Source organism: Syngnathus typhle, linkage group LG15 (assembly GCF_033458585.1).
Source record: "Syngnathus typhle isolate RoL2023-S1 ecotype Sweden linkage group LG15, RoL_Styp_1.0, whole genome shotgun sequence".
Classification (NCBI taxonomy): Eukaryota; Metazoa; Chordata; class Actinopteri; order Syngnathiformes; family Syngnathidae; genus Syngnathus; species Syngnathus typhle.
The window spans coordinates 5,504,861-5,530,514 of NC_083752.1; the positions used below are offsets into that span (position 1 = coordinate 5,504,861).

The 25,654-nt window shown below is 40.2% G+C and overlaps 2 protein-coding genes across 4 annotated transcripts; one reads left to right on the top strand and one right to left on the bottom strand.

Annotated features, from left to right (window-relative positions):
- Nucleotides 1-741: 741 nt before the first annotated feature.
- Nucleotides 742-19,215, top strand: camkk1a (calcium/calmodulin-dependent protein kinase kinase 1, alpha a). 2 transcript variants are annotated; one of them, XM_061299938.1, is made up of 17 exons: nucleotides 742-1,090; nucleotides 7,413-7,822; nucleotides 8,833-8,880; nucleotides 8,944-8,997; nucleotides 9,874-9,925; nucleotides 10,092-10,225; nucleotides 11,176-11,212; nucleotides 11,424-11,445; nucleotides 11,876-11,964; nucleotides 12,644-12,843; nucleotides 13,138-13,191; nucleotides 13,406-13,479; nucleotides 15,140-15,227; nucleotides 15,295-15,423; nucleotides 15,501-15,604; nucleotides 16,255-16,302; nucleotides 16,894-19,215. In XM_061299938.1, exons 2-17 carry the CDS (start codon nucleotides 7,508-7,510, stop codon nucleotides 16,964-16,966), a joined length of 1,521 nt encoding a protein of 506 aa, XP_061155922.1. In that variant the 5' UTR covers nucleotides 742-1,090; nucleotides 7,413-7,507; the 3' UTR covers nucleotides 16,967-19,215. The 2 variants fall into 2 exon arrangements, with proteins under 2 accessions (XP_061155922.1, XP_061155924.1); XM_061299940.1 differs by lacking the exon at nucleotides 16,255-16,302 and having other exon boundaries at nucleotides 744-1,090.
- Nucleotides 19,209-24,969, bottom strand: p2rx1 (purinergic receptor P2X, ligand-gated ion channel, 1). 2 transcript variants are annotated; one of them, XM_061299942.1, is made up of 13 exons: nucleotides 24,684-24,969; nucleotides 23,423-23,567; nucleotides 22,475-22,546; nucleotides 22,301-22,358; nucleotides 21,578-21,665; nucleotides 21,415-21,495; nucleotides 20,754-20,895; nucleotides 20,533-20,678; nucleotides 20,341-20,431; nucleotides 20,060-20,125; nucleotides 19,886-19,981; nucleotides 19,586-19,630; nucleotides 19,209-19,457 (listed from the first exon to the last, which is right to left on the bottom strand). In XM_061299942.1, exons 1-13 carry the CDS (start codon nucleotides 24,818-24,820, stop codon nucleotides 19,431-19,433), a joined length of 1,194 nt encoding a protein of 397 aa, XP_061155926.1. In that variant the 5' UTR covers nucleotides 24,821-24,969; the 3' UTR covers nucleotides 19,209-19,430. The 2 variants fall into 2 exon arrangements, with proteins under 2 accessions (XP_061155926.1, XP_061155925.1); XM_061299941.1 differs by having other exon boundaries at nucleotides 22,289-22,358.
- Nucleotides 24,970-25,654: the final 685 nt, after the last annotated feature.

Genomic DNA, 25,654 nt, shown 5'->3' on the forward strand with positions numbered 1-25,654 from the left:
ACCCCACTGTGCCATTATGCATTTTGAATATTTAATTTGGTTATTCTTCCACATACCACTAGAGAGAGCCAGCGTACAACGCTTTGAGAATCATTACAGTGGATAAAAAACAAAAGCAGAAATGACATCACCTCGCTTCTATTATTTGCATCCTCCCCAATGTTTTTATGTCATATTATCAGAAAACAACCATAATACATATTATTTTACCATATAGATAACCAGTTAGCATTGCAACTAAAAATACTAACATTTGTATTGATTTGCAACAGTCAACCATATTGTAATTAGAAAAAAAAACCTGAAATTAATATTCAATTGAAACTTTTCCATTGTAAAACATGTATTGAATAACATAACTTTTCTAGGTGTGTGTAACATGGTTGCAAATAAATCACAACGGTTGAACAGGATGAATACAATTAAATGTGGTTTATGGGTTTGGTTTTTTTTGCCCCAGGCACTAAATGACTTGCTCTACCGGTCCAATCCTCCAGGCGTGTCAATTTGTGCTACCTAGGGGGCGCTATCTCCTCATCTTTTAACATAAATGCAAAAAAAAATAACTAAAAAAAATATCATGCAATACATGAGATGTTATGTAAATAGAGCATAAAAGGGAAAGCTTAGTTCCGTGCGTATTTTGTAAATATAACACAATGGCGCATGCTCGTGACGCTCCAGGTAACCTGGCGGATGATAGGACCCGTGGATTTAAGTCAAGGTGAATAAAGTTCTGCTTTCCCGTGTGCACTGTGCAGCAGGCAGTGAGACAAAGCGGCGAGTGCTTTTCAGGCGTGCGGCTTGCAGCTACAGCGTGCAGGAGCTGGCCGCAGCCGGCGGCTCGCTTTCTGCAGAATCCGAACGCAGTGGGAGGAGGGAAGGTTCGGCGTGGGCTCGCTGTGTCACCGGAAGAAAAGAGAAGGGCGTCAAAACATGGGACGCGTCGCAGGTCTGCAGCCGGAGGTTCTGATTCGTATCTAACCAGGGAGGACGTGCGTTTGTGTGTGCGCGCCGAGAGGACGGACACATCCCTGACCGGACAGCACCCTCCCTTTGGGTCAACGCAAGAAGAGGATCGACGCTTTGGGTGAGTGAAACTTTTGAATTTTCTTTGTCTGGTCCAAAAAATGGGGAAGTGGATTGGGACATGACAGCTGCGCCTCGCAAGCCTTCTTGACACGTACACTGATGTGTTGACTTGCGAGTTTGACTGCTTTATTGATGATGTTCGTAACTCAAAGATACACTGCTTATTGAAATGTATAGAAATGCTGTTGATCTGTTCCAGCGTTGAGTTTCTGCTTTACCCACTTTTAACAACTGAGCCGACTCATCAAGTATTAAAGAAGAAAAAGCACAACTAATCAAATCTCAATTTTTATCGAACGTTCTTGGGAATGTGAATTCTATTCCTAGCTCATCTCCTTGGTACTTTGCATTCTCCTGCAAAAGTCTGGTTGAGTAATGACATCCGATTTATTCAGCACCACTGTGCTTTCAAAACATGTCAGGGTGCCCCTGTGCTCAGCGAAAAAAAAAAAAAAAAAACATTCCATCTGCTGTTTTTCTCGAAGTTATTTCTTGTTGCAAGCCTTTTTCTTCACAGCAGGAATTGGAAAAGACATGACTAGAAGTGGGTGATAGGGCATTTCCTTCCACTTGTGTGAAGTTCTGCAGCAAGCTAAATGAAGTCTCGAAAGACATCATCACACAATCAGCTTTGGGACAAAAAAGAAAAAAACATTCTGAAATATATTTGTGATCATTTTGGAGCCACTTGATCAAAACAATACACGCTTGCCTAAAGTGGAGTGGGACAATTTGTCATTCAGCAGACATTGATGGTTTATTGTGAACAGATGAGCACAAATCAGGATGTCCACTTTAACTCTCAGCTCTGCCCAGTTGCTTTGTGATAATTATTATTAATTGCGTGTTCCAGTATTTGAATGAGCCTGAGGGTGTTTAGCAACAACGTTGCTGAGCAGCTCCGCTTTCCTCTCGAGTGTTCATTATATTTGTGGCCGTAAATATACACACAATGTAGACTAGACTGTACTATAAGGAGCAAAGGATGCCTGCCATATTGCGTTTGCATGGCTACTAACAAAAAATGGCGGTTTGCCTATTGACTTGACAACTTTGCATCTTATTTGTGTATATTTTATTTTCTCTTGAGTCAAATGACCAGCTGTGATTTTGGACCTTACTTTGCTTCACTTTGGCCGTCATGCACAAGTGCAAGGCAGTTACTGAAAAAGAGGCCATGTCAAAATTTTACCATCTCACGACTCCACTGGGAAATTACAAGATGAAGGAGAGCGGGCAGAAATGAGTGCACATGCACACGTGACTTGTGTGTTTTTTTCTGTAGTTTGTGTTTTATGTCCTTAATCCAAGTCACATTTTGATTCATGTCGTAAAATAAAGTACAACTGGTGTGCGAGTCAGAGTTGCATCTTTGCTCGATGGCAAAAAAAAAAAAGTCATGTCCTGTTGCTTACTTGATTGTTTTATTGCAAATGTTTTTAAATTTTGGGTTGATCATGAATAAGTGATGCTGATTTCCATCTAGTGCTTTCCTCGGTAGAGTATAATGCACTTTAATGCAATCGATTTCCATCTGATTAATCGATGGAATAACAGATTCTAAACATATCAAAATAAATACAAAATAAAATAAATGTAATAAATGAAATAAATGAAACAAATGAAACAAATGAAACAAATGAAACAAAATATCAAATAAATAAATAACAGTATTCGATAATGATAGCCCTCCTATAAACCGGTCCAGAGTGTAACCCAAAGCTAAGACTCACTCGTGACCCTACTGACAAGCGTTATTACAAAAAATAATAATAATAAAAATAAAAATGGATGGATCTTTAGTGTCCCAAAGGATTATTTGGAAACCACAACAGGTTAGTGCAGTAATCCTCCAGGATCTCACACACAGCTTCATTAATTATTCGTTGATTTTGTCTTAAATTAAATGATCAGCCTGGAATCTCACAGCAGAATATATAAATGAAAAGTACTTCTGATGACAACTTGAATAAATAGCTCAACCTTGGTTGGATTCAGCACACGCAACATGATCAACACAATTATGTTACATAGTAGGCGACAATGTTGTCGCGTGTGGATACACGGAGACATTTACAAGGCTCATTAGTGGGCCTCATCTGCATGTTAGCCTTCATTATTCAAAGCATGACCAGCAGGGACTCTTAGATCTTTCCCGTTAACCGCAGCTAAATCCTAGTCTTGCACTTCACCCCTTTTGCACTTTGGTTCTCATTACCTGCTATCAGGGACAAGATGGGAACTTCTATCATTTCATATTTTTTTATTAGTTGACAGGCCATGGAAAAATGATGTCATTGAAGTTTGAAAGGGGCTTTCATTTTCTTTCAGTAGTAGAAGGGAAGAGCCTTCATGGATTTGAATTTCAGTAAGCTTCTTTTTGACCAATTTGAAGGACATTTTTATACCTTGTGTTTTTGAGATTAGATATTGATTGATGCTGGTATTGTTGCTCTTGCAGCATACACAGCTGCTGTTCTTTGTTTCAAGGTTTTTTTTGTTTGCTTAAATTTGTTTTGCTTGTATGATTGGGCATCTGTGTGGAAATACGCAAATTAGCTCTACCTATACGTAACAATGGCGGGGTAGTGCAAAACAGCTCACGTTGTAATTTCACACTGTTATGAACTGTTATTCATTTCTCTTGAAGATAAATTACATTGCCAGATGGTGTGAACTCTGATGCTTCTCCATCTGAAAGTAAAGCTGATTGTGCACCGGCGTCATCACTCTCCTTTTGTGGAAATCCATCTAATTTTTGACCTTAGCTCATAAATCCAATCAGGGGGAATCGACCAACCGTGGCGCCTCTCCACATTTCTCAGAGTAGCTTGTACCACGCTGGTGAATTGATAGGACTATTGATTTCGGTAGCATGAAATTCTTATTACTTGCCGGGATGAATCTTTGTCTCAAATACGTGGGTTGTATGAAAATTCTGGATGTTACTTAGAAACAGTTGTAAAATGGAAGAAAAACAGAGAAGGTAAAAAGACAAAAATGGTGACAAATCATCACATAATCAGTCACGTGAATATTTTTATAAGATTGCTTTACAAAAAGAGGACACTGCTCCTATTTTACGTGTTCTTCTTTTCTGACATTGTCCATCTTCACTTTACAGAAAGGAAATGATGAGCACATCTTCAAATGGGACTCAACAAGTACAACTTGACGCCGCTGATGGTGTTGTTTTGAGTTCTCAGTTTTGGCGAAATGGCTGAGTGGAATCTTAAAGAGTTCTTTCAGACACTTCAGCTCTACCAAGTTTTCGGGAATGTCCTTCTGTTCCAACGCTAACTGTGTCAAAATGCACAGAGTAAGGTCCATTATCCAACCATAATCCACAAACATAAAATAGTTTCAAGTACCATCTTTAACGCTTTCAGTTGTCATCAACATGATTTCTTTTTCTTTCCCAAACAATGATATGTTATCTCACCCAAAAGCTAACATTTGAAGATCCAATATTTGACCACAGATTAGTGCTTGGGCGCCTGTATTTGCTCACTCAATCATATGATGACCCCCCTCCCCCCTCTTCTTGCTCCACCTACTGCAGCTAAATTGTAAAAATAAATGTCTTGCATTTAACAGATAACAAAACCGGTTCAACTATGTGCTGGCCATCAGGTCACCGGTTCGAAGGAGATTTTTATTGAGGAGAGGAGCCAGGGATCAGTGGGATGTTCTGAGGGATTTAGAGGGCACCGTGTTACACACTAAGGGAAGGCTCCTTTCTCATTTCCGCTAGCAATATCATAATCCCCACGAGGGTTCTCGTCTCATCACGGAAGACTTCCAGTGATATTGAGAGCGTCTCTCTTAGGGCTGTGTGTGATTACTTTAGCTCCTCAAAGCTCACTGATGATCAACAAGAGGGTCGAACGAGTGTTTTTCAAACTGTTGGTATTATGTCGAGAAAGATGCAAAGCTCTTGGTGAATCATGTGCCTGTTGGAAAAGCTAAGGGGGGTTCTAGCTCTGCTCTGTCCTTGTTAGTGCAGCACCACATCAAGGATTCCAAGGAAGGTCAACCATGTTGGAAGCTGTGGAGGAGAAATAATAGGCTCATCCTGCATGTCTGTCTGCACTGTTATATATCCCGTGTAATCTTACAGACAGCCATCGTTCAGCTAATTTCCACTAAAGCAGATTTATTCATAAATGATGAAGCCCCTTTTGTGTCATGATACAGTATATGGTGTGTCTTCGTGTGTCACTGAGGTGTTTAATAGATTTACAGAGTTGTGTCTGCTACAATTGCTTGCTAATCCTGTGGATTAATTTAAGGAGTTCCAGGGATTATAGTCTGTGTCAGATGAATACATGTCAAGTGAAAGCATTGCAGGTATCATGTTCATCCTTCTTCTGTAGTTGGAGGGGCATGTGACAAGTCTATTTTATTTATTTATTTATCTATCTATCTATCTATTTATTTATTTATCGTCTGTGACGTGTCATAGACTATTTGGCATTGCTAATTTTCTCTTAAATTCTACCAATGATGAGGCGGTCTGAAATTCGGACACAGCCTGTACAAAATTTTTTTTTTTGTCTGACTTGACTTCAATCCATTTTTCATTTTTCCATTAGCATAGTTGATAGGTGATTTGTATGCATCCTCAGTCTCCACAGAAGCCTTGGAGACATTGTGTTCTGAGTTTGTAGAAAGAAAATGTCACGTTAAAATCTCAAAGATGATGAAGCGTAATCACTCCCAGCTATTTGCTCGCACAATATCTGAGGACATGGGGGGGCATTTAATCCCCCCCTAAAGAAAAATCACGGAAGCTGTTTAAATGCTAAATCCATCAGAAGAAGCCAGTTGATGTCCCCAACGTGCTAACGGCATCCGTATCTTTCCCTTTTCTTTTTGCTCAGTGACACAGCCACTGTTTGAGCAATATGAAATATGACAGGTGAAGCAAAATGGAGCCTTGCTACCCCTTAGGATTGGGGACATTGGCGACACACCAAGGGAAAAAGTTTTTTTTTTTTCTCTCCAAGAAGAGCTACGGAAGAGGATTAGGGCCAGTAAAGAAAAAAAAAAGGCGCTGATAGGATTCTGACTTTTGTTTTACTCAGAATTCTGACTTATTCTCAGAATTCCTCTTTGATTGGATCTTGTTGAAGCATTTGGGTGTACCTAATGGAGTGTCCAGCGAGTGTACATTTCCAACGTGTACCCAAGGCCTCTGCTCTTACCGTTTCCCGCTGTGAAATAAAGATAGACTGTTCATAAAAGTGAACCTGTGTAGGCTTTCAAGGTCGAATTCTTGCGACAAAAAACATTTTGTGTTTGTAAAGAAGTAAAATAAAAGCCAATATACTGTAAGTGTTGATGAAGCCTCTCCTTGAAGATTACCTCTCTGCATTATTATGGCATGGTTTTTTTTCTTTTGTTATGGCCTGGGAAATTGTTTGCCATGAGTATGCGATAGAATGCTGGCACGGATTGATAAAAGCCAGGAACGAGTGAAAGTGCTTCACTAATGGAGTCATTTGTCCAACAAGCCACTCTGGAGCTTTTACCGTTATTGCCTCTCCGGTAGCTAAACATGTGCAAAGATGGTCGCTATTGAAAGCACTTGATATTCGACTGTGGCTTTCACGGCTTTGCTTTAGTCTTCATGAATCAATTTCAGCATTTTTATGGTTTACATTACAGTAAGATATTTTAATGTTGTTTGTGAAGTACTGTGCATGTTTTGAGGATGTGGGAGGAAACTGGAGTACCCAGGGGGAAAAAAGCGGATGAGGTGGATGTGCTAACCCAGTAGTGCCCTAATTTATTATTATTATTATTATTACCGTATTTTCCGGACTATAAGGCGCACCTAAAAACCTAAAATTATCTCAAAAGCCGGCGGTGCGCCTTATAGTCCGGTGCGCCATATATATGGACCAAATTCTTAAATTTAAATTGGCCCGAAGCATTGTGTCATGAAATCAATCATAAGTGGCCCGCTGAAGACTATGAATCAAGAATCAAAAAGACTATGGATCATTATTTTGTGATTATAAAGTAATTTGTTGCATCTGAAGTTAGAATAAAATGGAGAATGATTTGGATTAAAAATCTGACATGATGCATTATTGGTGTGCCTTATAGTCAGGTGCGCCTTATATAAGGACAAAGTTTTCAAATGGGCCATTCATTGAAGGTGCGCCTTATAGTCCAGAAAATACGTTATTATTATTATTATTATCTTGACGTCCATAAGATGAACACAACACCACTGCATATTTTTATAAAACAATGTTGACTAGAGTGTCTTGTAAGTAATGTGACAAATCCTTTTTCTTTTTTGTTTCCAGCTCTCGCAAACGCCAGCTGCTCCACTTCTCATTGATGCTGGTGGAGGCTCAGCCTTTCAATTGCCGCCAGCACCGAGCCCACCTCTACTCCCGCCATGGCGACGAGCAGCGAGTCTGGCGTCCAAAGGCTGGAGTCCAGTTCTGAGGGAAAAAGCAGCAGTCTCACGGACATCCTGGCCGCCATGTCCACGGAAGATGTGGGTGGTTCTGTGAGAAATGGATGCGATCAGCTGGATAGGGATCAGGCCAAAAGGACTCAGGCTTCACGTCCTCAGTTGAGCGGGAGGAAGTTGTCTCTCCAGGAGAGAGGTACTTACCTCTCCTCTGGAGGGGGTTACACACAGATCTCCCCCCGGGTGGCTCGAAGGCCCACAGTGGAGTCCAAACGCGTGTCCATATCAGACTCTCAGGTGAGGATCCAAGTTTTTCTTTTGGTACTTGACTCAATGCAGTCAAATTCGGACATATATATTTTTATAATTAAATTAAATTAAATTAAATTAAATTAAATTAAATTAAATTAAATTAAATTAAATTAAATTAAATTAAATTAAATTAAATTAAATTAAAGTAAATTAAAGTAAATTAAATTAAATATAGCTTTTATAATAAGGCCTTATCAAATAGAACCACTGGTGTTATGTTTTCAAACTTTCCCTAATACGGCCGAATGAAAGCAAGCCAGAGTTTGGCCTCTTAATGTGCTTGACCAGACCAAGCTCTTCTTTGTTCTCAACCCTGCCCACACTCCATTACACCATCACAGTCAGCAACCTCCAACCCAAAATCCTAGTCCCAGCTGTGATTTATTTTATTGTATTTAGCCCCGCAAGCAACACACATTATATAACCTGCTTTATAATAGTATTTTTTTTCTTCCAGCAACACTAAACCTGGTGGCCTTGCAACATGAGCCGCTGTTGTATTTTTTTTTGTCATGCTATTCTTGTCTGTTTTGCACCATCGACAAAATGTTCTTCTCAACCTGGGAACATGAGCCTCAGGCGTTGCTCTGGCTCAAGCCGCCGCTGCCACCTACCAACTCTCATCAGAGATGTGCCCCATCCATTTTCACTATGGATCCATCTCCTGATCCTACAATTTGAGCACTCACTGACTTTGGTGTGTGTGTGTGTGTGTGTGTTCCCTATGCGATCCAAAGCCTCTGACCGGGCGGTCGTTTGCTCTCCTCTCGTGGCTGGCTGTCTGACACTGATTTGTAGTGGCGGTGGTTGCTATGGAAGTGCAAAGCAGCCAAAGCAGGAGCACTCTAATGGACTTGTAGAAAGTAAAAGCAGCAAAGTATTGACTGCAACATTTGCTGCGTCACAAATGAGCACTAACACCTTGCTGCTGTTTTTTTTACGGCATTGTTCATAATTGTGTTTCTTTTCTCTGAATTTCTGCCCCTCCCTCACAGGATTGTATCCAGTTGAACCAATATAAGTTGAAGAGTGAAATTGGAAAGGTAAGTTAGGTAATATAAGGATTATTTGCCAAAATGTTTTGGATGATCTTTCCGGTTTTGCAGGGTTCCTATGGTGTGGTGAAACTCGCATACAACGAGGATGATGACAAACATTATGTAAGTCAGCAAATGTATTTACTCTGTTGAAGACTCTTTAATTCTTCTGCCTCTGTTGTGTAGACAGAAGGAGCTCCAGAAAATTCCCCTGTGCCATTGAGTTTTTTTTTTTTTTTTCCCTTTTCTTCCATTTCAGTGACTTTCCACCGCTTTCAGTGCTACTTGCAGTATATGCACATATTTATTGACAAAATGCATCAAGCAGATGTTTCAACATTTCGTCATAATGATAAATTTGTTTTCATCGCAGTTATTCCAAATACAGAATGTACAAGTTTTGTATTTTCTGTCTCCAAAACATATTTCGAAAACACTCTTTGAGGTTTTCTTTCCTTCATGTGGCGCGATTACGCAGACATCGCATACCCGCTTGTGCTTTTTACGCCCACCACCAAACCTGAACACCTACCCATGAGTCTAATCCTGGAAAAAAATAAAAAGATGCATTGTGCAGCATTCGGTCATCCACGAACTCGTCGAAACAAAGAGAAGCGCACATTGCCATCACTCTTAGAATTGCATTTTTTTTTCTAAAACATCCACATTTTCATCTTTTGAAGTATTCACTCGTGACACTGATTGTTGACTGTGACAGAAAAGATGGCGGCCTCTTGGAACAGATTGTCTCCGCTGACATTTGAGTATAATCCGAAAGAACACTGACAGGAATCAAGAGCGGAGCAGATGAATTAAGACACATTATATTTATTGGTCATTCGAATTTGATTTGAGCTTTTCTATCTGCAGCTTGAGTTACACATGATTTAATCACATGTACAGTGCAGGCGTGCAAATTGACGTGCATTTGATTGATGGATGGCCGCACTTTTTTTGAAACTCCCCTCTTAAATCTTGCTTGCTTTTTTTGCTTTGTAGGCCATGAAAGTGGTGTCCAAGAAGAAGTTAATGAAGCAGTGTGGTTTTCCACGTAAGTCAAGGTCCATTGAGACTGAATTATCGCATTAGACAGCCTTGTAGAAAAGATCCAATCATTTTCATGAAGCTTTTTAATGGCTAGAAAATGTCAAAAGTTATTATTCTTTATGTCAATATATTGAGGAGAGATCAATTTGTAAATGTTTGGGATTCTGTAGGTCGTCCACCTCCAAGAGGACCCAAGGCAGTTCAAGGAGAGCAGCCCAAATTCTTGGGACCACTAGAAAGGGTCTACCAAGAGATCGCTATCCTGAAAAAGCTCGATCATGTCAACATTGTTAAACTAGTGGAGGTGAGTTTCGGACTTTTTATCCAGGTCGATTTTAAGCCTAGAAGCTTCTGAAAATAACCAGCCACCCTCCCTCCAAAATGTTTGCCCACTTCCGCTCTCTGCACTTATTACTTGACCGTCATGCACGATTTAATAAAAGTGATCAAATCTAATATACTGTTTGTGGCGGCTGAACACGCGACAAGGGAGAAATTCTCCTTCGCTTGGATCAAATTTTTACTGTGGGGGTGTAATTCTTTTTCCGATGGTCCGCTGTATTATAATCCAGGCACTCCCAATCGGTCTCATTAAGGTTTTGATCAAACTCAAATATTTTCATTCTAAACTTAGGAGTGTTTCATTTTCCATTTGACTTTTGCATTTACCAAATCCTTTTAGACCCCAATTTCTTCATTCCAGTCCAGCATTTCTCTTTTTTTGAATATTGAAGCCCACGCAGTGCAGAACAGATTAAAAGCAACCAATGCGACGTGTCCATTTGTCACGGACGGCTGGGACGCCGAGGGATATCATTCATGCTGAGTCATAGAGTCGACACTTTCTTTTCAATCACAAATCTTCCTTTTCGACACGTCTATAACTTAAATGACTCTTTTTAAATCACACATAACGGAATAACATAACATTGATGTGTGAAAAGGTCACCGACCTCACAGAGAAAATTTCCAATAGATATCATCGTGTTTATCTTCCCTGCCGTCCATCATTTGGACCCACAAAGATGTTTTAGCGAGTGGCCACGCACGGTGACGACATCTCTGTTTATCAAGCGGAGGATCGGCAAGCTATTACGGCCATGACATTTTTAAAACGAAAGCTCCTCTGCCCAACTAAGCTGCCTTAATATGCGTCGACAGCAAAGGTCAAATAGTTGAAACGGTTGGGTTTAAAATGACAGCTGTTGTGAGAAAAAAATTTTTTTTCAATGATTGTTTCTGTTGGCGTAACAGGTGCTGGATGATCCTTCGGAGGATAATCTTCACATGGGTATCTATCTGCACCTTTTCTTTCTTCCTGCTTTATTTTAGTAACGAGGGTTCAGTTTGTGCCTTCCACCTCGTGGACTAACTAAGCCTCATCAGCACTGCTTAATGTGACCCAATGGAGTGTTCTCTTTTTTTGCAATCAATTGGCTGCACCGTGGCCCAACATCAAATCCTGATATTTAATCGTCCATTCTCTTTTTTTTCCCTGACAGTATTCGAGCTGATGCCCAAAGGGTGAGTGCATCGTGTTAATATTTGAAGCCTCTTCCTCATTTGGTCGCTCCCTCCCTCCTTTCATCCATCTATCCGCCCTCAGCCTGAGCCTTCTGAGTGTTCTCGCGCCGGGCTTCGGGCCGGCACCGTGCCGGTCTTGGCGCCTTTTGTGGCTTCAAAGGGATTTGTAATAAATTGATGCTTATTAGCAGCTAAACATGCTAGCTTGCCTCCCCCATAATGCTAAAAATGGGATGAAATGAAATGAGACGACGGCTTGTTATTACATAAGGCTGGGAGGGAAATGTGCTTAAACATAACATGCGTGCACACACTTGAGAAGATTTGCAATTTGGAGCACAATATTATTCAAATGTATTTATTTCCGAGGATTGTCTGGACATGTAATCTTTCAATTTCAAGTGCTATTTAATCTGTGAAATATTTACAGGCCAGTGATGGAAGTACCCACAGACAATCCGTTGTCAGAGGAGCAGGCAAGGTTATACTTCCGAGACGTCATACTTGGTATTGAGTACCGTAAGTATCTCTCACGGAGTTTTTCTTTTGGGGCTTTGTCAACAGCATGTTTTTTTTTAGATGCTTTTCCCTGGTTTGCTGCAGTAGACGGCTTTCTTCAGTGCTACTAATTACAAATCAATGCTGTCTCGCCATTGCAGTCTTCAAGATAAGTCTGCAGAGAGTCCTAGAAAGACCATCACGTGGCACTCGAGGCTTTTGGAGTGAGCGAGAGGAAACTGATTGAAAAGCCTGGCTTTAACAACTCCACTTGACATTTAATACTTCAAAAATCTCAATGTGGATACACGTTGGAATCAAAGTGTTGATGACTAATGCAGATGGCAATCTCAATGTGTTCATACATTCTTGTTTGTACTTCATTTTTTCTTCTTGATGAGCCGTACGGAGCTAAAATGACTGCTAGCGTGGTGCTAATGACGTGTGATTTTTGCAACTTCTTTAATAAGGACGCCTCATCAGACAAGGAGGCAACACTTTGCATTTAAATGAAGCCACCCGGATTTATTAGTTAAGTGGTATTCGTGAGAAAATACCAAAACAGGAAGTCGGGACTCGATGTTAAATTAAATTGATCTTTCTGCTTGAAAATAATTCCACCCAGGGAAATTAAGCATACCTGAAATCGTTATTAAATTTTGACCTTCTGATGTGTAGACCATTAAAACTGTCTCCTCAGTGCACTACCAGAAAATTGTACACCGAGACATCAAGCCTTCTAATTTGTTACTGGGGGACGACGGCCATGTGAAGATTGCGGATTTTGGAGTGAGCAACCAGTTTGAGGGCAAAGATGCTTTGCTGTCCAGCACGGCTGGCACTCCTGCATTCATGGCGCCGGAGACGTTGTCAGATAAACGCAAAAGCTTCAGTGGAAAAGTGAGTTGGATGGAAGTTCATAGACAAATTTTGGCTTGAATGAAGTTTCTATTTGTAGTATATCACTTAGCTGGAAATGAAATGCAAAGTGGGAAAATATGAGGAGAGATTGGTGCGTTAAAAAAAAAAAGGGCGCACTGCGCCGTTGTGGGCGTTACTCCCAAATAGCTTCAACCATGCCTGAATTTTTGCTATGATTTTTTTCCCCTGTTTAGATCCACGCTAACGTGCTCATGTCCAATAACGTAGCTATCACAGATCGAGTTTTTGTATCATCATACTTTTTTTTTTTAGGCGCTGGATGTTTGGGCTATGGGAGTCACTCTGTACTGCTTCATCTTTGGAAAGGTAAGTTTGGTTTTCATTTCAACATTTGTTTGCTTTAACGAAAATATATCATTTGTATCTAGATGAATGTCAATTCCACACATTTAGATATGTTCAGTACCATACTCATTCATTTGATTTCGATTATTTATGGCAGAAAAATGCTTTTTAAAACCTTTCCTGTAATCTAGCAAGAGAATAATCCAACGTGTGTTTTTCCATGCCCTTCCTGCAGTGCCCATTTATCGACGAGTACATATTGGCTTTGCACAGTAAGATAAGGACCAAATCTGTGGATTTCCCTGAAATGTAAGTTCACACCGCCACTCCATTAAAAAGAGAGACAGCCAGCTAGCCAGCCACCTCCAGTCAGTTCCCAGCCTGGCTCATTATCTTCACCATTTGCCTCTTATTGCATCAGCAACATGTCAGTGCAGTGCCAGCATGCAGTAAATGTCACCTTCATGTGATCAAAACAAGCAGTGAAAAGGCAAACAGATAGGTAATACACAAAGCTTTCTTCTCTTTTGCCGGTGCAAGCGAGAGATAGTAAAAGGGGCAAAGTGATGAAGTCGCTCCCCCCCCCACCCCCCCACCCACCAACAGAAGGTAATTAAAGGAGACGTCACATTTGTCACAATTGATTCGCCATAGCAGCAAATAAGCACCATGCAAATATCCTTTGACGAGGAATTACAATTCCATCATTGTGCAGCTTTCAAATATGTCTGACAATACTTCATTGAGCTCATCGTTAAAAGATTTGAAGACAAAATGTCTAATAAGATTCCACGGACTTCACAGTCACTCCCACACAGTCAAATTTGAAAGACCCCAATTGTCCTTTCAATAGCTCCTTCCAAAATATCCATTCAAATCAGCATGGGAGAGATTAGCACAAGACGGAGGACAAATTCTACGGCCCGATCTGTGAAGCAAATGGTTTGCACCATCCGTGAGTCATTATGTCCATCCATTTAGTCCCACTCATTTAAGTCAGTGGTCAGTCAAGCGTGCATTGAACTTGTGAGTGTGCATTTAAAACGAGGCTGCTAATTGTCACTTGTGTGCTCAACTCTGCTTGATTTAAAGCCAATCTTTTATTTACACCTCACTTGCTCAAATGACACTTATTTAGGCTATCACCTTGAGACCAAGGTATAATTTCAAAACCTGTCCCAACCTGTACAGCTCTGGTTATTTTGTATGAAATGATCAGGTTGCAAAAGTGTGCACACCCTCTCAGAACTGATGTAGCTGTGTTCGGAACATGTTTATTTTTTTTGTCTGCATAGCTAGATATAGAATTGTATAAATATAAATCAATAAATAATAATACTCAGTTCTGACTGATTCTGTCAGAGATGTATTTTTATTATCATTTTATGTACACCTCACTTGCTCAAATGACACTTATCTGTGCTATCACCTTGAGACCAACGTATAATTCCAAAACTTGTCCCAACCTGTACAGCTCTGGTTATTTTGTATGAAATGATCAGGTTGCAAAAGTGTGCACACCCTCTCAGAACTGATGTAGCTGTGTTCGGAACGTGTTTCTTTTGTCTGCATAGCTAGACATGAAATTTTATGAATATAAATCAATAAATATTAATACTCAGTTCTGACTGATGCTGTCAGAGATGTATTTTTATTATCATTTTATTTGTACGTTGGTGACCAACTCCAGGTCTGTCTCTAGTTTTATGAGATGTTCAAGATGTACCGTTGGAGATTTTTTTTTTCTTCCTCTCGCTCTAATGCGGAGGGAATATCGTATAGAGGCCATTCAGTACAGTGAATGGCGTCGGTCATCTGACAATGAGCAAGAGTCAACGCCGAGTCTTGGTGTGTTGCTTCTATTCATTTTGTATTGGCTTCTTATTAACCCCGTGAGCAAAAAGAAATTCCGCTTTCAAGGTTGTCCCTATCTTGGATGAATCGAGCTTCTTCTTACACGTCCTTTCAGACCAGAAATCAATGAAGAGTTGAGGACTTTGATCTTGCGGATGTTGGACAAGAACCCAGACACTCGGATCACCATCGCTGAGATCAAGGTAACGCGGAGAGAAAGCAAACACTGTGTCCAGATTTGCACACTTTGCGTTTGATTTGTGTGTTTAGATGGACCAGTGGGTGACTCAGGGTGGTAGCGACCCCCTGCCTTTAGAGGAGGAGCACTGCTCTGTGGTGGAGGTGACAGAAGAAGACATTAAGAACTCGGTCAAGTTTGTCCCCAGTCTCTCCGCTGTGGTAAGTAACTAGATGATCATCCATTTGCAAAACACACATGCTACATTCATCAAACCAAAAGCTATTGTGAATTTCAGATCTTGGTGAAAGCCATGTTGAGGAAACGCTCCTTCAGTAATCCGTTTGAATGTCCCAGTCGGAGGGAGGAGAGGTCCATGTCTGCACCCGGAAGTTTGCTCATGTGAGTCCGGACATTAGCTGTTTTTGTGAGCAACGTTTGTCAACCAGATAAGGTTACTGGCAGTCGGGCCTCTCGCCGCTACTTCCCTCCTGTCTCTTCTTTCTATTCTTTTCTGTTAGGTGAGCCGAGCCGCAGCTGGAGCTGCTGCTTTGTCTTGTCACCATAGCGCCATAATTCATCTTATATTTGTATGCAGGGGAGCTTTACCGCTTTTGTAAGGGTTCTTTGTGTGTTGGTGTCAGACATCGGTGATAAAGAAGCTATGATAGAATAGCAATTTTTACATATGACTCAGATTCTAAATTTCACAAGTGATTATATAATTTATTAGAAAATTTTCATTCCTATGTTGTGTTGTAAAATCCAGTTAATTGTGGATTTTCTTTCCTCAGCACTTGCAGATACAATGAGAAGCTTTTTTTTTTTTTTTTTAAAGACTAACCATTTTCTCGGAAAGCTTTGTAGCCAATGAAAGCACACGAGAGGAGAAAAAAAAAAAATCCATTTATAAGCCAAGCGGCTCAGTCACCACTATTGCTGCAGCATCAGTAACAAAGGGAGCCAGCCAGACAGCCATCCGCCGTCTTTTTTAGCTTCTGAGGCTTTTGGTTGATAAATGCCTCTTGGTCTTTTCTCCCACTTTGCTGCAGGGATTCTTGGCCTTTCCGGCCATCTTTAAAACTGCACCCATCACTCAGGTAACACGTACCATATACACTCACCACACACAACATGAGGTACACCTGCTCATCAATCACAAATATTACAGTGTGACATAAAAAAACATTCAAATATTCGTAAAAATAGAAATGCTGTATAGGAACATCCAAGTGTTGAAGGTCTCTTTCACTTTTTAAATTGAAATCCAAATTCAGACAATTTTATTCTGTTAAATGGGAAACGGGATGAAATGGGGGAAATTGTTGTATCATGCAAAATATCCGATTAATCGAGGGAATAATCAATACTAAAATGGAATAGTCTCTCAGCCTCTCTGTAATGGTAAAAACACAACCATATTGCCACTGCTTTTGTATTGAGCTCATGCAGGTGTACCTAATGTTGTGGCCGGTGAATGTAATCTGTCCAACATCCGCTGCACCACCAGCCTCTGCTCGTCTCGTTCTCGAGGCCAATCAGCTGCTCCCTTCCCACCTCTGACTTTCTTTGTCATCTCGCTGCTGCCATTTAATAGTGCCAAATGTCGTCCTTGTGTATTTAAATGCTCATCCTTGCCTTGTTCCTGCTGGAGATGCCTGGATGATGAAAGTCATTTTTATTTCTTCCAGAAAGAGCAGCACTGGTGATGGACCCAGAGAAGGAGAGCTGGAGGACTTGCATGAAGATGAAACCTCCTCTTGAATTTTCTTCTTTTTTTTTTTTCCCCCCCTTTGCTTCAAGCACTGTGCGCTTGTCACTTTGTCTTCTACGCAGCAGGCACGGAACTTCTATATTTTGCTTTTTATACCGAGACTTGCTTTTATTTGCACTTGTTGGCTTCAGAGAGAGAGACACTTTCTTTTTTTATGATTACAGTTTGACCAATTTTCCTTTTTATATTTTGGACCGTGTGTCTTTGAGGGAATGACGACAGGACTTTTCATTTTTAACCAACGATGGCTTATTTTATTATGTAGATGTCTAGAGGTTTCCACAACGGTTTACTCATTTATTGCCTTCGTTGCTCTGACGCTCGAAGTTTCTTGCGACAACCCGCTTTTGAAAGCAGAGCTTCATTTCATTTTATAATAACTATTCCATACTTCAGATTTAGTATGTGGACATTTATAAGAACTTAGCATGATTTTGCTATCTTTCACCTCCACTGATTTGGAATGAAATAATCAGGCTCAAGTGGAGACTTTGACAAAAATATGTCATTTAGGAATTCCCACGATTTATGCAGAGTACCTCGTTTGCATTTTAATGCTTGAATGGAAATCATCTGGAGTAAGTGTTTGAGGTCAGAAGCCCATATGTCGCCAAATTCCAACTCGTCCCTTAAATCTCATATGAGGATTGGCAGTGAGATTTTTTTTTGTTTCTTCAAATTTTATTCTGGTTTTTCTATTTTTCCCTTGCGTGGAATTTAACTGGAATTATTTCCAATGTTGTCATCGGCTGCTACTAGCAAAAGAGAGTTCCATTGACGAGGTGCATTTCAAAGTCCCGAATAGTCATAGATTTGCACTCCAGCTTGCCTGATTAATAATAATAATACATTTTATTTATAAGGCGCCTTTCAAGGCACTCAAGGTCGCCGGAAGATTAGAAACGGGGACCGCTTTTGTCACTCCTCCAGTAAAAGTAAACAAGGGAGCGATGCTAGAATAGAACGGACATAGGAAAGTGGTTTACATATTTATTCAGTTCACAGAATCATAAATACTGCTCACAGCCGGACCGCTATTGCTTCAAGGCAGACTCATATCTTAATGTGCGATTCTGAAAAATGTGGCTGTATCTTAGCGATGAGGGGATCCCTCAAAGAAGGACTTTTACAATTCTTTTGAAATGATCAAGCCTATTTTGTATGCAAAACATTCAATGTAAATATGTGTTGAATTGTTGTGTGCTAGCGCGTCTTTTGTCCAAACACTCAGGCTGCTCATCACTCTGCTTGCACTTTACATGACTCCATTTACATATTTTGACATGGAAGAGCGTGGATCCCCCCTTTAAAAAAGATGCTTTACTCGTTGCTGCTTATTTGCTTTGAATATATTTTATGTGAATATTTCAAAGTTTTCAACTGTAAAATTAGCTAATAAATGTGTCACAAACTACTGAGGCGCTGATGTGCATAAGTGATGATTTTTTAAATTTTTTAATTTGTCAGTAAACTTCTTGAGTCAGGATATATTAGAAGAAGCCTTTGTGGTATTCTGCAGGTCTGAGATAAATAAATAACCTGCATGTTTGCTTTTCTGTGAGTCCTTGATAAAGAATTTAATACTTGCGGGAATGCATGTTGTTGAGCATTTGTACCCAGCGGCATCTTATGTACATAGTTAATGTATTCAAAGTACGAAAACAGTGCGTTCAAAGGAGAAAAGAAATAAATGGATGCTGTATTGAAAGTGTTTCGGGGGTCAACTAAAAATGTAGGAATATGAGCTTGCTGCTGTGTATTTGACTGTCCTATTATTCCACGTGGAAGGTCTGTGTTGTGTCGTTTTGTACATTACTGCATGTACAGCGCTTAACACATTTGTTCGACCACCATCAAGGCTTTTTACATGGTTTGTTTTTACCATTTTGAACAAGGACTTGGAATTTATTAGATCTAAATTTAATCAATCATACCATTCCACCACTAAAATAATTGTCCCCCAGAAAATCTAGAATAAAATGTGCTTATTTTTTGGGGGGAAGGGGTAAATTTGAAAATTCAACAATGACAATTATTTTAGCATCAAGCATATATTTGTGTTCCTACTGCATTACACAAAGCTGAATTATCATTTTGGTGGTCCAATTTGTTAAGCACTGCATGCAGCAGTCACATTGTAAATATGTACTTTATACAGTATATATGCAAACAAAGCTATTTTTGCATGCCTTTTGTACACCTTGATTTAAGAGACAATAAAATTGAAACACATTCCAAAGGTTTTGCTTTATTGCCAAGTGCCATTCTGGTATCAATGTATATGGGAATTTTATGAGGGTCACGCAGGGATGATTTTTCCTCGCCAGCTGATGATGCTCAGTCAGGTAGATGAGGAAGTGTCCTTTTCAGTCCATTCAGGCGTGTAGACTTCTTTTTGCAGGTTCCGCTGCATTGCATAATGCATCGCAGCCACTTGTAAAATTTACGCCTTGTTCACGTTCCTTTATGTTGCCGCTGTCCCTGGTGAAGAGCAACATCTCAATCACTGTCTCAACCGTGGTTGACTTTAGTTATATTAATATTCAAAATATTTGCAGTTTTCAGATATGGAAGGCCCTTGAATGAAAAGAAAAAAAATAATTCCTTACTTTGGATTCATCTGTCTCTGTACTGCCTGCTTCTGAATCTTGGTCCTGCATCACAGAAGCAGAAGACATAATCCGTTATGAAGTCAACTCATGATGGGTATGTTAGCATGATACAAATTTTCTTATGGGATAAGATTTACGACTGTAGTGTTGCAGTGAAGCAAATGGATGATCTGTCATATCAATGTTAACACCTCACTGTGTTGCTTCTTTCCAAGTGGACTGTTCTCTTTTCTGTATCTTTGCTGCCATCTTGCGGTCAAACTAACAAGTTCACTGTTAACAGCACAGGTGGCTTACCTGTTCATGTGTGTCTGTGTACTTGAATTTCATGTTCTTATAAAATTCTCTTTTGGGGAGCAAATACAGCAACACCAAGTCACAGACGATAGTAGCCTGAAAAGAAATTATAATACAATTATTGAGATATCTTTTCATTTCAGGTCAGATAAATTAGAGTGAACACCAACGTACCACTCCAAAGATGCCCACCCCGGAGCCAATTGCTGTCAACGTTGGGATGATATCAAATTTTCTGCCCTGTTAACACAGTAAAAGAGTTTCACATTTAAGAAAATAATTTACCTGCACAATTTAAAAAAAAGAAAAAAAAAAGAGTAGTTTTTTTAGCTTAGCGCCATCAGTCTGATATAGATATAGACACCTAACACTTTTTTTCCTCAGTAATCTCAGTAAATCATTCACCCCCCCCCCCAATTAATTTGTCAGTGTCCCTATTTAAGTAAATGACTTACCATTGATTGCACAATGATATCTAACCTAATTCCAAAAACCTTTAATAGGGTTCTTGTTTGTTCCTTGCCCTCCATATAATGTTTTGCATACCTGAAAGAGTTACGGAAATGACAACGTTATATCCATCCTCACATTTACTATTCTATGACCAACTTAAATGATCGGTAATGTAAAGAATTATGTGTGCACACCTAAAGTTGTAGCCAACTGATGCTTTGGCCACGTCTTTCTCTTCAGGGTTTCCATATAGTCCGTGGAAGCTGTATACAGGTCGACAGTGTTTGACATCCACATCAAAGTTGCACGTCCAGTCAATCACAATGCCAATGGCCCCTCCCTTTCAAAGGAGCAACACAAATGTTTGCTGCTTTTATTGTCACAGAACTATTTGTGTGGCTTTTGTCAAACTTACCACTTTGGCAATGTTTTGGAATTGAAAGCCAGATTCCTTGACTATGTCTCCCAGTCTTAATATGGGACACAGTGGTGAGTCCGTTTTGTGGTAGAGACATTTGCTGATATATGTCCCATCAATACCCTCTACTAGGTTACTCCTGTAAACACAACAACAATATTTGGGAATTTTATTCTAAATGTTACATTAGAAGTCAAGCCATCAATTTTAGCACTGTTCTTTTCCCTGAATATTTCTCAATTTTGTATAATTAGTTTTGTTTTTTGATTGCTTCATGCTCCTCATTTTCCTTATTCTTTGTCATTACTATTCCTCAGTGTTGACTCTCTGCTCCAAAACCATGAAAAGCAATTTGTGACGGTAAGTGTCAAACAAAATTGAGCTTTGTTTATATTATCGTGTTTATATGATCTGACACTGCACTGTGCTTATTGAAAAGAACTTTTGCCTGCAGTTAAACAAAATAAGCTAAGCCATCTATTGATCATACTATATTTTATGGCGCACAATAGCATTTGGTCGGTATTTAAAAAACATAATTGATTATGGAGTCCACCGTGGTTTGATTTATTTTGGCAGGTAACCTATATTAGTTCTTTTCAATCTTTTTTGCTTGTTCTGCAAAATCCTTCATTGCATCATCACGTTTTGATCATACCTTGTCACACCAAAAATGGGGAATGTTACAGTGTTCTTGATGAACAGTGTGAAGTTCTCCGCAGACATCAACAAGGGAGGGCTGGAGGTGAACAAGGAATTGGAGAAATGTAATTTCTTTTAACCAGTCTGAAGAAATGTAACAATTCAGGGTTTGGACTTACTCTGGTATGTTGTGATCATTCTCAACAGGGCACCAAGCCAGAACTTCACAAGTCTTTGTGGTGTTATCACACACGCCAGTCGTACGACCTTGAAAGAAAAAAAAAAATCCATCATTAGTCCAGCACTAAGCAGGCACATTTTATTTTGATCGAGGGGCTGCTGGGGGTGGAAACACAAACATTTTTTGCTTCCAATCGTCTTATCTTTAATTAGCATCAACGGCAGCTAGCAAACTGTGAAGAGGGTGAATTTGCTATTTCCCTTATCGCACCCTTTTGTGATTTGTCGTGCTTTGGATGAGGATTTTCCGGAAGTCTTATGGTCACTCGCCACAAACCTTGGTGACGACGCTCATATTTATTGTTTTTTGTGCCTCAATATCTCGATCATGTGGAAGACAGTTTGTGTGTATTTGCTTAAGGCGGGAATTAAAAGCATGCTTGGATGAGAAGCAAGACAAGCAATGTCACTTGGCAAGCGCTAAATTGAGGCCACAAATGTTTGCCAATGATGAGTCGTTTTTGCATGCCATCTTCTAGCCAAAGCCCATTTTGCAAACACAAGGCTGTCAAACTCTTTATCTCATCCGTCCTGTCAGTATCATCCTGGCTTTGAGGTGTTTGAGGAGGGAAAGAAGTCTGAGACTAAATCAAATAGGAGAAGAAAAGCCTGCGGTGATCTTGCTTTAGTCACAGGCTGTCAGGATTTACCGTGTCCCGTACGTTTGAAACTCCCTTTTTTGCAGTCGGCGTCTGAGCTACAGTTGCTCTTCCCTGGGAGCTGTTGGAAATAAGGAAATGATGTTAGCTTTTTTAAAAAGGAGCCAAAAGGAGTTGTCGTCCCCTACTTTGGTTTCTTGTCATAATCCCCTCGGAGGGGGTGAAGGAATGACATACCTCAGGGCACGTTCCCATCTTTTGTCCTTCAGTTATGATGTAGTTAGTCATCACCACAAATGAGGAATCTCCCTGTGGTTTAAAATGAGAAGACAAATATTTAATAATAATAAAAAAAATCCTGAGTTTTTAAGTTATTTAAAAGTAGCTTTCTAGTCTAAAAATCAAGCACCTTTGGGGGAATTTATCAAAAGGCTGCAAAACTCGCACAGCTCAGCCTTCAGGTGGGGACAGTGAGGTCAAATTCAAAAAATCCCATTTTTGCACAGAATGTTTTATCTGTTGAAGACGGTGCATGATGGATGACTTTGCCATGAGCTGTTGAGAGCTTCACTTCTAATTGGTTTGAGAGATAACTGAAAAATGGCTGATCAGTCACTCCAAGCTTCTTACACGAGTTCTTTATAAACAGCCTCTTCTCTTCTCAGCTGTCTTTATTGTAAGGTTTATTTTTTCATGGTTATTGCATATAACATAAATGCACAGATGTCGGCCTACTCCAAACAAAATGGCTGTTTTACATAAGCCTCTTCTAAATTGCAAAAGGGTCCACACCCCAACACCTTTAGATAAACAAAGACTGTGGTCTTTTCATTGACTGTTTGCTCTGTGTTTTATGGGAAGAGATGTTTTATGTAGACATCATAAAAGACACCTTGATGTGAAACTGAATCTGTGCTCATCTGCTCATGTCCTTGTCATCAAGTCAAGCCTACATTGATGTGATAAAAAGCCATTATAAACTTAGTCTGCATCAGGTCACTTTAATTTTTTAATCTTTTTTTATAAACCATCACAATTTGATTTCCCTAATGAACTCATTCACTGCCAACCCAGTTAACATCTTTGACGTCTATAACCGTCAATGGCACTGAATGACTTAAAAATAAAGTTGACTCGAGACCTAATTTGATTCTTAACATTGGATGTGTCTCAACAGTGACCAACCTGCGGTGGGAAGACATATTCGGCAACATCCCAGAGTTTCTCCACCCCGCTCACGTTGGTGTAGCCCACTCCTTTCATTTTGGTGAAGACGGAGCTGACGGCCGTGTCTGTGGACTGGTAGCCTTTCTCGTAGATGAACACCCACCTGTACGGGATAGTCGGTCATCACCTGAGACTTCAGCTCCACCCTTGCCAAACATCTATCCTCACAAGTAAGGACATGTGTGATGTTGACTTGCAACGTTGCTATCTGGCTATGGCAGCGGCACGCCTCACAAGTGATTCATCAGCGTTGCATAATGTCATTTCACTTCTTCGAATGTCCCAATGCTTGGAAAAGCTTGAAAAATGCCAGTCCACTAGTGGAATTGAGATGTTTATCTGCTCCCGGTCTCTTGATGTGTGCTGAGGGCTTTTTTCTCTCTCGGCGTGCTGCGCTGCTGCGATTACCCGTCATTGTTTTCAAAGAATTCTCCAACAGCTGAAATAATGACTTTTTTATTCATTCAAATGTGACAATCCAGGAATTAATTAGTTTTTCTTTGAGGCCATTAATTTACTTATGGCTTTGTCCACGGATGACGTGCCCTAAAATAAGATATTTTTAGAATAATTTTGGACAAAAGTAAAAACCAATCTTGTAAAAAAAGGTAATGAATACAACAGATCAAATATATCCCTTCACCAAATCCAAATTGAAGAACTGCAGGCAGGTCAAAACACTGCTCTGTACTGATTGGCAGAGAATCGGGCTGCAGTTCATTGTTATCTTTGCTAGTATATGTCCCAGCCTGTTCATCAAATATAATTCCAGCGAAAAGGTGCAACACACACACACACACACACACACATAACCCAAACAATTTAACATGAATGGACATGCAGTCCTGTCAAGTGGGCCAGAAGAAAGCTGACCTCGATGAGGGATGAATAAATAATAAATAAACAGATAACACAATAAATAAGAGGAGCAAAACGGAGCCAGTGTGCATACAGCAGACAGTAAGCATAGCGCAAAAGTACAGGACGCTACGCAGAAAGGGGAAGCGAGTTCAGTTCACAAGCAGGTCAGTGCGTTACTCATCTTGTATGTTTGTCTCATCTCAAAGAAGAACTAACAACACGACTCACATGGTCCTTTAGCTTCAGACACTTTACATATCTGAGATGTCTACGAGGACTATAATGAGCAAGGTGTCGAAATTCAGAAGGCCCCTCAGTCTTACTAAACAAAACAAAGTTGTATAGTCAAGAGTCTTACCCGATGATGTAAGCCAAGACCCCCAGCTGGATGAGACGACACACCACCCCTACTCTCCTATTCCTCACCAGCACCTGCCGTGGGGTCTCGTACTCGAAGAAGAAGTCAGAAAGAGCGTTGGTGATTTGGCTCTTCATTTTGTGGTGCTTGACCCAAACAGAGGAGAGGAGGGGTCTGCAGCACCCAAACACTTCTCCTCACCACTGACGAAGATCTTGTGCCTCCTCTCCCCTCACAAGAAATGTCGGATGCGCTTCAAGAGAAGTCTTGACATCCTACCTCCCTCCCTCCCTCTCTCTCTCTTTCTCCCTTCTGCCCTGCCTCTCTTTTGCCCCTCCAGGATGTGGATCTTTGCATCCATTCACTGCTTTTATATCTGGCACATTTTTGTCTGTATTAAAATGTACCAAAAGTCCCCCCCCCCCCCCACACACACACAAATAGTCTGTACTTTCTTTAAGCAATCAAACCTTATCGTTATTCTCTTGACACACACTTCCTGCATGTGAGGCGGAGATAGACGAGAAAAAAAAAACACTGCCTGTTTGCCTATTCCTGAAGACACTATTTAGCGTCATTAAGCCTTCTTATCAGGATTTTGTGCAGTGGCATACAACAGCCGCATTCTACTTTGCATTTCTAATTTCAGTGCATAAAAGTTGTATTAAATGTGCAAATATTATCCTAAGAAATGCTTTCTACTTGTATAGTTTCTGAAAAAAAGTTTTTCACTTGTTTTGCTGTGATCTTAATTGCCAAAGTTTGATTACAAGTGCATCTAAATAGAGCAGCAGCTGTGTCAACACTGGCTGGCTAATGTTACTGGGACTGTTTTCATCATTTGTTGCATGATATTTCATTTTTATAGCTCCACTAGTATATAGATATGTGGCAATAAAGGAGATTATGAACTTCATAGCCACCTCAATGAACCATGATTGGTCTTCAAGACTGAGGTGTGACCTGGGAAG